We start from the raw sequence: 16,643 nt of genomic DNA on the forward strand, positions 1-16,643 counted from the left end.
TTATTTTCAAGCAGTCAGGTTTTTTTCTTTTTCTTTTAATAATATAAGCCCTCTAACCAGGCAGAAAGTGGACTGCGTATCCACTTTTCTTAAAATCCCCCTAACATGGAAAAAATGTAATCAGCAGGCCAGGTCCATAGGTAATTTGCACCAGTGTTATTTGCTAAGAGAAAGCACTTTGTAGTTACTGGTTAGCTTTACTAACATGTTTGGTCCTTCAACTTTACAATTTTATTACAATTATGTATTTGTTGTGTGGGATTAGTATGCATGCTTCTCTCTCTCTCTCTCTCTCTCTCTCTCTCTCTCTCTCTCTCTCTCTCTCTCTCTGTAGATCAGAGGGCAATTTGTAGGAATCTGTTCTTAGGTCATTAGGCTTAATGACAAGGGCCTTTGCCCATTGACCCATCTTGCTAGCCCTTATATAAACTTATAATTACTAAGTTACAGCATATATTCAGAAAAACATACAGCTCCAAAGAATGTAGTTCAATGAAAATTTCCCATAGACACCTGTGTATTTAGCACCTAGAAAAAGAAACGATTAGCAGAGCTAGATTTCTTCTCTGATCACTCCTTAAGAACAATCACCATTCTGATTTCTGCTCTAAATTCATGTTGTCTGAGTCAAAACTGTATATAGATAGAATCAAGCAACACATACTCCTGTGTGGGTTTTTTTTTTTTCACTCTCTTGAATGTAGCACATTCTGTTGACTCTCATTGCTTTGTTTCCAGTTTAGAACTGTTGGAACAGGCTGTTGTTGACATCTTTGTATCTTTTGATGAACATATGAGCACATTTCCATATGTGTACATCATCCTTTTTCTTACAAATGCATTCTTTTCATCACGATTCCATCTTGGTGAATTCATTTCTGTGTCTACAGCCAACCATGGACGCCATTTTCTAGACACCGTTAAATACTGTCTACTCTCCAAATCTTAGTGTTTTGACCTCAGAAGTATTGCATGGTTCCTTCCTGCTTTAGCCTGGTGATCCTGTCCAGGGTTAGACACTCATTGTTTCTCATCTACAGCTGGATTATTGCCTGGACTCCCTAGTTGCAATGTCATCCTCTTTAATCTGTTCAAGTGGCTATTGTCAAAGGCCTCTTCAAAACACCCAAGTGATCTTGTTGCTTTCAGAGTTCTTGGGCATAACATGTGACGTGTCTCCTAGCTGCATTTCTTACTCAGGTTTTCTCTGTAACAGTAACCTGCAGGCTCTTCCTCTTTCTGTGCTTCAGGCTGCTGCACACATTATTTTTTATTTGTTTGTTTTTGCTTGTTGTTTTTTTTCTGCACTGTTCACAGAACAGCTTCTACTTACTGTTTAAGACTCATTTTACTCTGAATTCCTGTATTTGCAACAGCTCAAATGAACCTGGAGGACACTGTGCTAGGCAAGATCACAGAAAGAAAAGGGCAAATACACAATGACCTCATTTTCGTATGTATTCTAATAAGTATCTAAGTTCTAGAAGAGTGTTTCATTGTGGTTGCTAGGAGTAGGGCATGAAGAAAATGAGAATAAATTAATTAAAGGATACTAATTATAGTTTTAAGATGTATATGTTCTGGATATCTAATTATAGTCTGGTAATGAAAGCTGATAATAATGTATTATTATCTTAAGCATTTCTTCAATATACACACACATTGTAATGAGGTATGATGAGAATGGTTTAATGAATTTAATTGCAGAAATCATTGCACGGTGTGTGTGTATGTGTATATATCATATTGTAGACCTTGAATATATGCTAATTTATTTATCAATTATGCCTCCAAAATTTGTCTCAAATATTTACTTTAACCCCTTTAAACTGAAGCTTTCCCTCTATGCTGTAACTTTATTTTAGTTTGTATACAATTTTTATAATTTACTTATTTTGTGTGTGTAACTGTTTGCCTGCATGTGTGTATATCTGTCCTGTGCATGCAGTAATCACAGAAGCCAGAAGAGGGTATCAGATCCTTCCGGGACAGGAATTACAGATTGTGAGCCACCATGTTGGTGCTGGGAACTGAACACAGGTCCTCTGCAAGAGCAACAAGTACTCCTAAGAGCTTAGCTCTTCTCCAGCTCTCAGTTTCTGTAAAATTCTTTTGCCTGTCTACACTTCGGTCTTTTTCTTCACATTCCCAGCACTTAACATCAACATAATGCTTGACTTGCAATACAGGCTCAGCAACTGTTGGACGGATGGTTGAATTAACCAATAGTTTAGAGACCCTGCTTTTACGTTATGTGCTCTTTAAATCTCTACATATACTTCATTTTCCTTGCCAGGATTGTTATTCATATGTTGTTTTTTTCTACCCACTTGTATAGATGTGTAAGTTCTCTTTTCTCTTATAATCCTATCTGTGGGTTTCTTCATCAGATAGAAACATTTAATGTCTTCTTAGCTTGGAAAACTTGTGTGTGATTTTTATTTTGGCACATTAAATATATATATATAATTAAGTATGTGTCTGTCCTTTAGGAGTTGAATTCTGTGTACCTCTATCCAGGAACATCCTCAGATGACCTTGATATTGAAGAAATATTTTGACATGGTTTGGGATTAAGATAAGTAGACAGTGTATAACTCATGGTATTATTGCTCAAGGTAACTACCAACACCCATAGTAACATTTAATTTAGAACAATGACTGCCATTTATCCCAAAGAATATTTGGCACATTAACTATATAATGTGCAGTGTCATTTGTGAGCAGTGGTCTTCTCAAATGCTTTCTGAAATCTCTACCCTGCTCCCTTTCTATACACTGTCTTAATGTATTAATTTTGCTATGCTTATAGAACCTGTTCCTTGCAGTTTTCACTGGCTTGGTATTTGGGGTATTGGTACTCATTAAGGATTCTGTCATTGCCTTAGGTAGGGATGACAAAGCATATGTTCAAAAGGCAGAGCTTTTGTACTTAAAAAAAAAATCCCAAAGTCCTTACAGCATTACAGGACTTATACTAAGATATACCTAACCACCACCAAAGCAAAGGAAATGAGATATTAAGCTTTAACCTTTTTTTTAATAATTTATGTACACCATTTCTCATCTAAATACTGACAATGCCGTTCTAAATAAAGAATTATGCACAGGCTGCTTTAGAGGGAATTACATACTATGTGTTCTGATTGCACTGTCTCACAGAGAGTCTTCTGCAGCTCTTTCTGAACATTAGTGCTTTTCTGAGTATCTCTCACAGGGGCTGTGCATCCTTTCTGTTCAGTATGTTCTTTAGGTGATTTACATTTTTATGTCATTTGCAATGTGATTTTATATTAGTATGTGCTGCTATAAGCCAGGCATATGGAAATCACCAATACCATCACAGGACAAACACTGCATGCCATTTTTGATAAAAATTTAAGGGATGATCCATTATTTTTCTATAATTATTTACTGCTTCCCATATGTACTCCAGTTGTTTCTTTTAAGATTGGATGAGATCGGCACACTCAGGATCAGCATGGCTGCAGGCTGTTTCAGTTCTTGTGCTGTCTCTTGAAGGCTGGCAGAAGGATCATTATCTCCATCTTCACAAATGGAAAAACAGACACCAAAAGAAAGGGCGACTTACCCATCTATAGTGTTAATGTCAGGGCCAAAACTAGGACCCAGACCAGTTATAAGGGAAATCACAGGAGGCCAAGAAAGTCACAAATTGTCTTTTCTTGGGTTATTAATAAGCATGAGCAGTGGGTTGAAGGTTGCATTAACTGTCCTCCCTACAGTCTGTGAAGACATTAATCTCCAAAAGCCTGCATGGAGTAGCAGACAGCTTTTGTTTTCAGAAGGGAAGGAACTAAAAATACAGTAACACAAGCCATATATTAATCCCAGCAACATTGTCCCAGGCAAGCCGGGTGTTGTGGGGGCAAAAAAAAACATCCTCAGTGTGTTTTTTTTTTTTTTGGTTTTTTGAGACAAAGTTTCTCTGTGTAGCCTTGGCTGTCCTCAGTGTTTTTAACGAGTAGACCTAAGTTTAGATCTCTGTTCTTTCACCAGTCTCTTCATCATCTTGCACTAAGTATCTGCTTAGTTAACACAGGGCTAGTAATGACAAACTTCACCCAAAACTGTGATGCTCCATAAGAGGCTAAATAGAAGTACTTTATAGGCTGTGAGAGATATAAATCTAGACTCTATTCTTGTGTAACAAAGAAAAATTTTCCAGAATGGGAAAGAATGTAACATTGTTAGGGTGAAGGCTCACTACCAGGCTAGAAAAGACAACATGTGTCCATTTTGTTCTGCTCCTTCTCTGAAGATGCTTAGTGTTTTGAAACTTAAGCTTTTTCACTTAAAAAATGAGATAATAATCACATTTATTACATTTTAAATGATGTTTTTGTGAAAGATATGCATATAACATCGATGCTCCTTGAGAGCTTTTTCTAAGAAAATTTTTGGAAGCAATAATATTTGTTTAAAAAAAAAAGCATGGCAAGCACGACAGTGTACAGAATTCCTTTCTCCTAGGTTTCTCCAACATCTTAACATTTGTCCCAACACAAGGATGACATTGATGTGTCACCATTAACTACTACTAATGACCTTTATTTAGATTTACAAGGCTGGCACAAATACCTTTATTTTGTTCTAGGATCTAGTCCAGAGAATGGCATTTGTGTATAATTGTCATGCATCCCTGTTCTGTTCTAGTCTATGACCGTTTATCAATAAATTGCCGTGTTGAATAGTGTCCATGTGGGATCCATGTGGGATGTGGAATGTCTCCCAAGCTGATCTTACTTGTTTTGTTTCTCATTATTAGGTATGGCTTATGGGTCTCTAGAGAGTACCCCAAGAGACACTTTTTGTGCCACAGTGTACCCATGTCACATCACTTGGTTAAAGTAGTGCTTGACAAATGTTTTTATTTCCCCCTACCCACCACCTAGTCCTGAGCAGTGTCAGCCAGCCGTCATTATGTAGAGCTTTCCCTTTTCTGTGATACTTTCCAATGAGAATGACTTCGAGTTGTCATATCCACAGAAACACCCGAGCTGACTGCTTACACAAACGCACCTCCGTACTCCAGCCACTATTACGTTTTCCTTCTTGTCTCATTCATACTTTCATTGCCTGAAACTGACTTGTCTCTATTTTGCCTAGCTTATTATTTGTCTATAAGCTTCCTCCCCTATAACATGAACTTCAGGAAATCAAGGCTATGGTGGGACTGCTTGTATTTGTACTCCTGGATTCTAACACAAGGGCTAAGTATATGCTTAGTGCTTAGCAATTATTTGTTGGATAAATGTCAAGAAAAGAAAAATATCGGATTGATTTATTAGCATTTATGAAATAGAAAAAGGTAGTTGAGTGGTGAAAAGTTTAATTTAGTGTTTTTGATTCACTTGATTTGTTTTAATGGAAAGTTAAATGCAAATATTGGTATCTATGGAAAATAGGTTAACAGAATATTAGCAATTCAAGCTGCCTGATGATGCACTTAACAGTGTGTCAGCATTTGTAGTGACTTATATGGGTGTGATGATTAGCTTTAATTGTCATCTTGACACAGTCTACCATTAGCTGGGAGAAGAGCGTCAGTGACTGGTTGTCTAGGCTGGCTTGTGGGTGGGTCTATGGGGGAGTGGTTTGATTATGCTAATTATGGTGGAGAGGCCCACCCACTGTGAGTGGCACCACTCCCTAGAGAGGAGTTCTAACTCTCAGAGAGCAGGGTGGGGGTGGGGGGTGAGGGGCGGGGGTAGGGGAGTGGGGGGGTTGGGGTGGCGTGGGGTGGGGAAACGAGATCAATACTGGCATGAATGCATTAGGTCAGTGCTGACTGCCCTTGACCGTGGCTGTAATGTGAGCATCTGTTTCACATTTCTGTTGCCTTGACTTCCCTGCAATGATGGGCAGAAACCTGAAAATCTGAGCCCAGTGAACCATTTTTCCCCTTTGCTTTTGTCAACAATAATTTTTTTCAGCAACAGGATTAGAAACTAAGATAATGTACATGGCTGACTGGGGACACCTCTCCACCATTGTGACCTTTACCTATGAACTACCCCCTGTTTTCTGTTGTAGAACTTCAGAATCTGAAGGGCTGTAGAGACTCCCAATGCCCTTGACTAGCTCCTCCTGAATGCTCACTGCCTACTGTCTTTTGATTTATGCTGTCCTACTTGCTACCCGAGGGAGCATCTGGGTGGTATGTCTTTCTTCTATAACCAATTGTAAGAATGCGCTTTTTCCCCCCCTCAGGACTTAAAATCTCCAAGCCAGAGGGATGAAATTGCAGGAGCCCGGGCCACCTTGAAGGAGAATTCCCCCCTCTTGCATTCGATTTGTTCAGCTTGTTTGGAACATTCCGATGTTGCTTCTCTCAAAGCCAGTAAGGACACGGTCTGTGAAGAGATCCAGAATGCTCTTGATGTAATTTCAAATGCTTCCCAAGGCATCCAGAATGTGCCAGCGCCTTCTGAACCTCAGGCAGCAACCCTGGGAAGTGCTCTTGATGAGCTGGAGGTAAGGGGAGAGGGCCAAAATGCGACTTCGTGTCTCAGCACAAGTAAGCAGATGCAGACGTTCAGTTCACACATTGGAGTTCAGACGATTTTTGTTTTTCATACTTAAAGCAGTCTCAGTGACCTTCTTGGGTCTTCCAGTGAATTGATTCACAACAAGATTTTCTATCCGCACACCTAGTATTCCTGTCCCAAAGAAGTCTTTAAGTCGGAATTGCTTGAGATTCAAGTGAAGACTTGAATTTTACAAAGACCGGCTTCTGAAATGTAGGATTTTTATTTACTATACAATATTTATTATTGGCACTGTTCTATGTGCTTTGAAAATATATCTGGTCACTGCCTTTGATAAGGGTTTATATTTTAGCAAGAGCATGTAGGCCAAAAAAAAACCAACCAACCAACCAAACAAACAAAAAAAAAAAACTACACTAATGATTTAAATAACCAAATAGAGTAGCATATTAGAAAGGGGTGAAATATCCTCAAAGACCTGAGGCGTTTAAGTCAGGATCACATGGAGATCTAGAACATAGGCTCAAAGCCACTTCCCTGTGTTTGTGACAGCATAGAAGCCAGGAACTTGGGTGGAGTCAGCAAGGGGGAAAGTTCACAGCCCAGGGAAAGAGCCAATGGGACCTGGCTATAGCAGGCTGTGCAGGCTCTTCCTCTGAACACCTGGGACTCTCTGCAAAGCTGTGACACACTAAGGCTTATGTCTTAAAGGAATGATGTTAGCGCTACATGAACACAGACTGAATGCAGATAAGGTGAGAAGCTGGGAACCAGGTAGGAGGCTACACTAGGAACCCAAGTTCATCTCATCCCTTTCACACATCACCCCGCTCCATGGCCATGCCTACAGCAACAAGGCTCAGTTTTTGTAAGTAGCAATCAGCTAATGATAGAATGGGTGTGTGGAACATGAGCAAAAGGGAGGAGTCGTAGCTGGTGTTGCATGCTGAGTCCTCCAGCATCACAGCGTGGAGTTTACAATCTGAGATGCTATTAGGACTTAATGTCAGGGAGGTAGAGACAGGATGAAGTCTATCTGGGAGACAGACCAACCAAACTTGGGCCAACCAACAGTTGGTACTTAGCATTCGTTTTCAGAGTGTGCCTTACTAGGTTGAAATGGACAGTCCTTTCTGCATCTTTCAGTTCCTGAATGTAGGTCAGCTTCCTGGTGAAGACCATGAGCTCTGGTGTCAGGAGGATGGATCTGTGTAGGTGAGGATAGACTTGTCCACAACTGAATAGTAAGGTCTACTTGGAAGGGGGAGGTGGCTATCATCTTGAATTGTGTAGATCGTTAGCTTTAAGTTTTTAACTGAGCAGATAGAAGAGGTTTTCTTTAGCCAGAGGAGCACTGTGGGCAAAGCTTATCGGAAGAAGATGAGAAACTCAACTTTGAACAAGTTGAGGTATTTATCAGGTCTTCAAGTATGATGTCAAAGAGCACTGGTTATGCTATTCCAACAAGAAGCTCCTTAGTGAGAGGTAACAGAGTGTGGTGTTTAAGGATAAAAATCTGAGAGCTTTCATTCCTGGGTTTATATTTCAGCTGTGGCACTTGCTACATTTGTGACCTTGGGAACAATATTTCTGGACCTCTATGTTGTCTTACTTATAAGAGGCATATTACAGTGTCATCAGGTTAAATGAATTAATAATACAGGTGTGCTTGTTTGAAGCAATGCATAGTAAATATTCAATCTTAACATCATTATAGAGACTACTTGGAAACAGAGTTTTCTATAATGAAAAATATCTATAATTAAAATTACTAAAGTTGTACTGATAGCAAAAAAAAAAAATACCACAATTTATATAATACCTACATTGTTCTTATCGACCTCATGGCAGATTCATCAGATAATTCTTTTAAGTTTAAAATAGCTTGTCTTCCATTTAATTACATTTCAATAGGATCTTCATTTCTAATCCATTATTACCAGCTGCCAGATTATTGTATCCATGTGAAAACACATAAAATACTTAGTCATACACAGGATCTAGGAACTCTTTGTCTGATAAGGTAAAAAATGAGTGAAAGCTAATAATCCCCTACCATTCAGTGCTCACTCTCTGAACACACAATAGTCTTGTGTGTTACATGCAGCTCAGTCTTATCCTTATAAGATTGAAAATCTCCTTTCTAAAGACCAGCCTTAGAAGAAAGCAGCGAGACACCAGTAAAGCGTTAGAGTCCAGACTAATAAAATATAAAACTTGAGGACCAAAATGAATGGGAAACTTAGTCGTGGTTTGAAAAGCTTTGAGGAGTTGACCAATTATTTTCTACTAGGTAAAGGAAATGGTTTGGCCTCCGATAAATACACGAATGTTCATTTACTGGAGGAGGAGGATGTAATTAGAGGTCATGGGAAAATTCCAGTTTTGTGTATCCCATTTGTGCCCCTTCCAAACACCATCGTTTCTAAAATATACCTCGTCACTCTGTTTCCCCTAATGTTCTTGATGGTACTGTCAGCCTCTCTAAAGCAGTCTGTAAGTCACACGTCACACATGTGTTCTCAAAGGCGTTTTCTCTCAGTCACTGGGAGCTGTGGCTGAGGGACTCAGTGCTCTTCTCCTGTGAGCCAGCTCTGCGGTGTCTTTGATTCCTGCTCCTGTCTGTGTGCTCCTGCCTCTTTCACCCCTTAGAGATCAGACTACTTCAACTAATGGACTTTAGCGGTGAATCGGGAGAACTGAGTTGGAGGCCTTCAACCTTGATCGGGGTGTTTTAAGGTCTTGTACTTTTCCATCACTGGCTTCCTACACCAGTGTTTGGGTTTATAATGTGACCTAGACCATGTGAGATTGTTCTGCTTAGGAGGATTGCTTTCTTAACTTCCTTCAAAAAGAAAGGATAATAGAAAAAAACTATTGAACAAGGCCTTGGTTTCTCTTACAACACAGTAGCTTGACCTGTCGGCTTTGATGTGACCTTTGTAGAGGTCAGCTCTGACGATGACTGAAGATGAGAAGCTTGCCCACTGTGGGAAGTCAGGGTACCTGCAGACAAAAGATAACTTGGTCTTAACGTGCAAATATTAGGCCTGGCATGCAGGGGCCTTGGCTTAGTGAGTTGCAGCTGTGGGTAGAGAAAACTCGTAGCGAGTGGACTTGACTGTCTAATAGCTAGGAAGTTGGCTTTTAGAGAGATACTCACAGTTTTATGTCTTTAAAAAAAAACATTTGTTGTACACAGTGAAAAAATATTTTTTCATCTTTGTGTCTATTTTCCTTCCAGATAGTTGCATCCAAAAGAGAGCTATGGCCCATTCTCCTTCCTACTTTGATCCTACTTTGATCCCCTGTTAAAATAAAAAAAAAATGGGGAGTTAGTTATGTTCTCCTCCTAAATACATATAAAATAAAATATACCCTATGAAAATGGTTGGCAATCTATAGACATTACTTGGCAGATGTCTTTGGATATAAAATCTCATCCTTTGGTTTGAGGGTATTTTGCTTTTTCCCCAATAAACCTGATCTTTACAAATAAAAAATATAAATTATATATGGTTGACTAAATTGTTTTGATATTTGCTTTTATGTGTTTAAGTATGTAGTTTTTAGATGTGTGTGTGTGTGGAGTATACATGTATATATCGTGTCGAATGAATATATATATATATATATATATATATATATATATATATATATATATATATATGAATAGTGACCAGAAGAGAGCCTCAGGTGTCTTTGTCTATCAATCAGTCACTCTCCCTGAACCTGGGGTGCTTATTTTCATGACTCAAAATCAGCAAGCCTCGTTGATTTTATTATGTCTACTCCCCTCGGAGCTGGGGTTACTGCTGTATGTCAGATGTCTGGCTTGTTTAGTAAGTGCTGGGATCCAAACCCTGGTCCTCAAGCTTGCACAGGAAGTTACTTCAGACTGCCAAGCCATTTCTCCAGTCCCTCCAGCTAAACATGCATTATTTGCTTGATTATTACATTGTCACCACTGACAATTTTATTTTTGCTTTACAGAAAAAATGAGACCTAAGTGTTTTATATTGCTCATCAAGATACAAGTGAATAGGACATGGCATAAGTATAATCTCTCTGATTCCAGAAGAATCTATAACTGTACGTGTACTGAGTTTGTCTAGCTGGAACTTAATGTGGTCAATTGAAATTTGGTAAACTATATCCTAAGGTTCTTAGTTTATATGAATCATCAGGGAAGTTATAAATGTAACCACATCTTTCTGGTGGATTAAACACTTCCCATGGGTCATTAAGCAGAAATAGTCTGTATTTGGGAAGTGCTTTTTGTAATGGGGTGGAACTTTCCAGAGGAATGGGCAGGTGGAATTGTGTAGCACATTTTCCAAAGTGTTAAACAGATTTGTGTCCAGAGGTGTTCCCACAGAAGACCTCATTTATCCCCAAACTTTTCCAAATTGATCCTCCACTGAGAAGTCTTTGGTTTTTCAGTTTAGTTGAAGGCGAGTGCTATAGGCAAGAAGGAGCAGAGCTTGGGGAAGAGAGATCTCTGAGAAGGGTCTTTTTGAGAAGAGAAGACCTCTTATGACACATCGACTTCTGAACAAACAAGAAGAAGACCTAAAATACTTCCCCAGGATCTCAATAGTGTCTTAACAACTTTTGAAATTTAGTTGTGGTCAAAGATAGGGCTTCAGGAAAAAAAATGCCTGAAAAAACTATATCCAGGTTACAAGTAATTGTCAGAGGTGTCTGAACTAGATAAAACAGAACTTACTGAAAATTTAACCTTTTAACAATAGCTTTGTGAGTTAAATGGTTGTACTTTATATTATTTACGGGGAGCTATATTGGTAGAGGATCTGAAATAACCTTTGCTCTATTTTGCTCCTGCAAATATACTACTATGAAATAAATGGATGTAGTAAATACTCTGCTGGGAGCCAGCCTCATTAAATGTTTATAGTGTGAACATGTATCAGAACACTTCCTCAACAGCCTCCATGCTAAAACTTCTGCTAAATCTTTTATTCTGGGCCATGGCTGGTTGTGGGCATGAAACTTGAGATTTATTGGCAAAGAAAATGGAAGTTGAATTAGAACACTGTACAACCTAATTGATTGACTTACTGGAAAGGCTAGCGTGAGTTATAGAGTGTTGCTTCTGCATTTTTGACTGAATGAGAAGTTGAGAAGTGTCACATTGTAGATGAATAGAATTTTGAAAATGTCATTAAGCAGGAAACCTTGCCAGTGAAAACTGCCTTGAAAACTTGATGTCCATTAACACATATTTCCCTTTTGTAGAAGGGAAAAGAAAACCCACCTGCTTAAATCATAATAGGACTTATTTGCATCTGTCTTTTAAGGTGATGGCAATGAAGGATATATGTGTAGTTATTTTATTTTCAGAGACGCCGTATTTTTCCTTTATATATAATTTTATATTCTTTTTATTGATAGTTTCATACATGGATATAATGTGTATTGATTAAATCTATTTCCATTCTTTACCCTCTAATTCATCCCCTGTTCCCTGGACTACATTTCCTTCCCAGCTTCATGTGCTTTTTTTAAAAAGCCACTGAGTTTCTTTGTGCTTCTTCTGTGTCCTTGGCGTACCTAAGCATAGGTAATCTCTAAGAAAACATATCCCTGTACAAAAACTGACACTACCCTCTATGGACCATCAGCTGACAGTAGCTCCTCAGCTAGGGGTGGGACTTCATGAGTTCCTCATCTACGCAGGCTGGGGCTTTGGCTGGCTTGGTCTCAGTGGGCTTGCGAAAGTAGTCATAGCTGCCATGAGAACATGTGTGAAATGGCCTAGCCATGTCCAGCAAGTACTGCTTTGTTGCAGACATCGACTATGCCTGGCTTTTATATTCTGTGCTTCCTCCTGGGCAGAAGGGAGCATAAGATATAGGTGTCTCATTTATATAACTGGGAATAGTTTCTTATTCTCTGCAAATGGGCCAGTTGTGACCAGTAATGGTATTATCATTTATTGCAAACAGAAGCATCTTTGATGAGTATTGGAAGATGCATTAATCTATGGGTTTAAAAACATAAGGGACAGCTTATTACTATGTCTACCTTGCTGAATAATAACATTAGGCTCTTGCTTAGGGTATATGAGCTAGCTAATCATGGTTTTTTTTGTTTCTTTGTTTTTGGTACAGTTAATGGTATCATTTGGATCAGTCTTTAAATCCAGCAACAGTAGTTGGTTATGCCCATAACATTCATGCCACCATTACACCAGGGAGCATATGTTGCCAGGTCTGTCACTGCTGTAGTGTTCAGGGTTCATGCTTAGTAAGACTACTGACTACTTTCCCTCTCTGCATGAACCTTCTAGTATTACGAGGGAGTGCTAGCCAATAGGGATCAAGATTAGGGTTGGTACCACTTGAGTTCTCTATGCTCTATGACTCAAGTATATGGTATCTTCAGCAATAAGGTCTTACTATCAAGTTCTGAACAATAAGCAAGAGCAACAGGAAAAGCTTGTAATTTTGCCAGTGGGGGGATGTTCTATGGGACCCCACTGACTTTCAATTAGGAAAGAGGTATTCCATATCTGGCACTGGGCTCTTTTTTTGATAGCCTATGGTGACTAGGGGAGGCATTGCCCCTCCATTATAGGATACTTCCATTTACACTTCCTTTATATACCTACTGTATATATTTTAGGAAGCTTCTGTAGAGGTAGGTTTTTGTCTGGATTTTTCAAGTGTCTTTAGTGTTTTTTTTTTTTTTAATCTCTCCTTATATTCTTTTCTCTACCCAGCCCTTCTATCCCCTTCCTCTCTAAAGCCTCATGATCCAGTATAGGACTTTATTTAGTTGTAGATCCAGGTTCATAGAGGACATAGGTGCTAAGTAGATATCAGTGAATTAATAAGTATGTTCAAACATGCTACTTTCTACCCCGCCCCAGTGGCATCACAATGATCGCCTTTTTTTCTCTTACTCTATTTTTTCTCTTTTCTCAAGCTGGAACTGAATATACTTAACAAGGGATTTAGTTTTGTATTGCGCCATGAATTTATAGTGCAGAAACCAAGAAGGTATATTAAAGTGAGGCGTTGGTCAGAATCTTTCTAAAATAAGACAGCACAAAATGAAAAAGAATGTGTCTGTCTATAGCTTTTTCTAAGGAGATGCCCATCGTCAAGCTAAGTTCTCTGTAATTTTCAAGATCTGTTCCCTTTTATTATGCATAGTAATTTTGGGTGACCACAGTTCTTACCCTTATGTTTTCACTTAAATGAAAAGCCAGACCTCTGTCAATTAGATAAGCACTTAGGAATGCTGGGAGAAAGTAGCTGTCACTCATCTATCTAGAATTACTTCATATATTACTATTTTTAAAATATGTTTTTGTTTCCAGAAATGCAGTGAATTAAAAGTAGTTAAAATGATGGATAAAATATTTTAAAATATATAGTCCATCTGTTAAGGAAAATTTTTTAGAAGAGCAGATATAAAGAAATGTCAAATTCATACAAACCCAGCAATAGGATTCTGGGGAATATGTAGTAATTTCTTTGTAGTTAAAGACTGAACAAGACCAGCTGAGGGTGAAAGACAAAAACTTCATTCTGCTGGTTGAAAGACAACATAGGAGACCTTTGTAAGAAGCTGGCAATCTTTAAAGTGTGATCATCTTGTTGGGTGAATGGGGAAAACACCAGCCCCTATGGCAGGAAACAGAAAGGTTGACTAGCTTATCCTTGGCTCTGGGTGGCTCAGAGGAACACACATACCCAACCCCCAAACCTCCAAAGAACAGAATGCACCTGGAAATTTTCTAACCAAGATTCTATCCTTATGTGGACTTTGGGTCAGAATTTATATTATCTGTGTAGCCTCTTAAACCTCAGCAGAAAAATCTAATTTAAAGTTGTCCTATCTCGGCAATACCTCAAGGGACCTGGCAGAAGCAAGCTCAAATTCATTCTGAACTTTATGCCCAGTCTTCAAAAAATTCTAATACATCTCCAAAGAAGATAAGTTCTCAAAACACACAAATAAAGTAAGCCATTGTGAGTGACACTGACAAAAGGAACGAACTGCGGAGAAAGCCTTTTCCATTACAGACACTGAGATCACAAGATACTGAACATAAATTAGTTGTGTTAAATGTACACAATTCTCCTATTTATTTATTACAACTATAAATGTGTTGAAGGAACAAGAGAATTCAAAAACAAGTAGAAAGTATTGTCTAAAATGAAAAGTATAACTTTGATTGTCAGTTGTTTAGGTAAGACATGATCAGATTGAAGATTAGTGATCTCTGAAAGGTATTTAAAAATGCTGCTTAGAATTTTCTACAGACATAGAAATATAAAAACATTTTGAAAAATAAGTCAATATACAAGATGGTGCATCAGGTTTAAAATACCTTAATATGGATCCAGAAGAGAGAAAGAGTGACAAAGGGTCTTCTAGAACTATGGATAATACCAGTCTCCATAGCTAACGCACATTATAAGCACCAGGAAGGACACTGATAGGGAAATGCACATTTCTGCAGACTATAGAGAGGCTGAAGGAGAAAGAGCTTTCTCTATAAACCTGGGTTTGCTGCCATATTCCTGTAATCCCAGCTCTTGGGAATCTGAGGCTGGAGAAAGGCACATCTGAGCCAAGCCTGACCTAACATAGAGAAACCCTGTCATAAACAACAAAATAACACAGCTAAGTAAAGCTGGCACAGCTCTGTCAATAGTTGTAAAAATAAATTGCCAGTATAATTCATCAAGGAGTTTGTATCAGTTAGGCTTTGTCATTATGACCTGGTGGTTCATGGAAACAACTTGAGAAAAGATTTATTTTGGCTTGGGTTTCAGATATTTCAGCTGCTGTGGCAGAAGGAATGTGGTGGAACAAAACACTTTCCATCATGACAGGCAGGAGGAAGCAGAGTAAATAGGTCAGGGCCAGAGATAACAGGCAAGGACATGTGCCCCTAGGGCTTGCTTCTACCTACCTTTTACCACCTTCCAATGATGCCATCACATTGTGAATTATATCAATTCACTATATCAGGACATAATCATCTTTTGAGGAACCATCACAGACGTGCTCAGAGGCGTTCTCCATTAACCAGTCAGGTGTCTCTCAGTCTAGTCTGGTTGACAAGTCAAGATTAACCCTCACCAGGCTGTAACACTTTCCTTTCAATGATGCATGGGGGGATTAACAATAACAGCAGCAGCAGCAGCAGCAGCAGCAGCAGCAGCAACAACAACAACAACAACAACTGATCTGTTGCTAAGCAGATGACTTTCAAAGATCTGGAATTCTATGGGCATTTTAGAAAGGTATTGAGGTGATAGTGAAATTGCCTCAGTATTTGGATTCTTTTTGAAAAGCACATTTATTTATCTTCTGGCTCATGAGAAATTTTGCTTGAAAACAAAACAAAACAAAACAAAACAAAACAAAACATCCTCAATGGGGAAGTAGTATAGAACAAAAGCTTGAGGTGTATACTTAGAGGGGGAATATGTCTGCCCTGATGCTTAATCCAGAGAAGAGGAGATGCAGGAAGCAGTCTGGGTGAATTTGTGCCAATAAAAACGAAACTGAGATGAAATGGAAAAAAAATCCCCGGGAAAACAGGGGTTACCCAAACTGGATCAACAGTAGATGCTCCGTACTAAAGTATTACACAGAGCCAGTTTTTACTCAAAGCAAATGGTAAGGCCACGCCCCTTTGCTATATACCACCACCCTTCTGGGGATGTGCAAATGTATTTCCATAGCAATGGGATGAAAAAGGCTAAGGCAAAAGCTCTTGAGTTCACTCTATGAAGTTGGAGAGAAAGTAGAACCAACTACCACTGTATTGGTTAGGTAAGGAGGGACGTTTGCACACTAACCCAATACTGGAAACAAAACACAAAGCCCTAAGAAGATTTGAGTGGCTTAACCATTACTATTTAAAAGACACATGGCAGCCATTTCACAAAAGTGTTCCAGTTCATCATTAGAATATCCACTGTCATGATTCAGCACACTAACCAATTAAAAGAGAAAAGTACATTATCTCATTGATCAAGAAAATGTCTGAAAGCCTCAGTATAATTATAACACCCAGAAAGCAAGGGCAGAAGTGAATTTTGTTAAATTCATAAAGGATTTCAATAAAATCCTCTGGTAAAG

The 16,643-nt window shown here is 38.7% G+C and overlaps 1 protein-coding gene across 6 annotated transcripts in view; it reads left to right on the top strand.

Moving 5' to 3' along the window:
- Positions 1–16,643, top strand: part of CTNNA3 (catenin alpha 3) — a 1,390,227-nt gene that overhangs the window by 315,579 nt on the left and 1,058,005 nt on the right. For 5 of the 6 annotated variants that reach the window (XM_084751942.1, XM_084751940.1, XM_084751941.1 and 2 more), the window contains one exon: positions 6,235–6,498. In XM_084751942.1, coding sequence (XP_084608068.1) covers positions 6,235–6,498 — 264 coding nt within the window. Of the gene's footprint in view, positions 1–6,234; positions 6,499–7,099; positions 7,268–16,643 lie in introns of those variants that run through there. The other variant, XM_084751944.1, reaches the window with a different exon arrangement.

Source organism: Acomys minous, assembly GCF_964271855.1.
Source record: "Acomys minous genome assembly, chromosome: 13".
In the NCBI taxonomy this organism is placed as follows: domain Eukaryota; kingdom Metazoa; phylum Chordata; class Mammalia; order Rodentia; family Muridae; genus Acomys; species Acomys minous.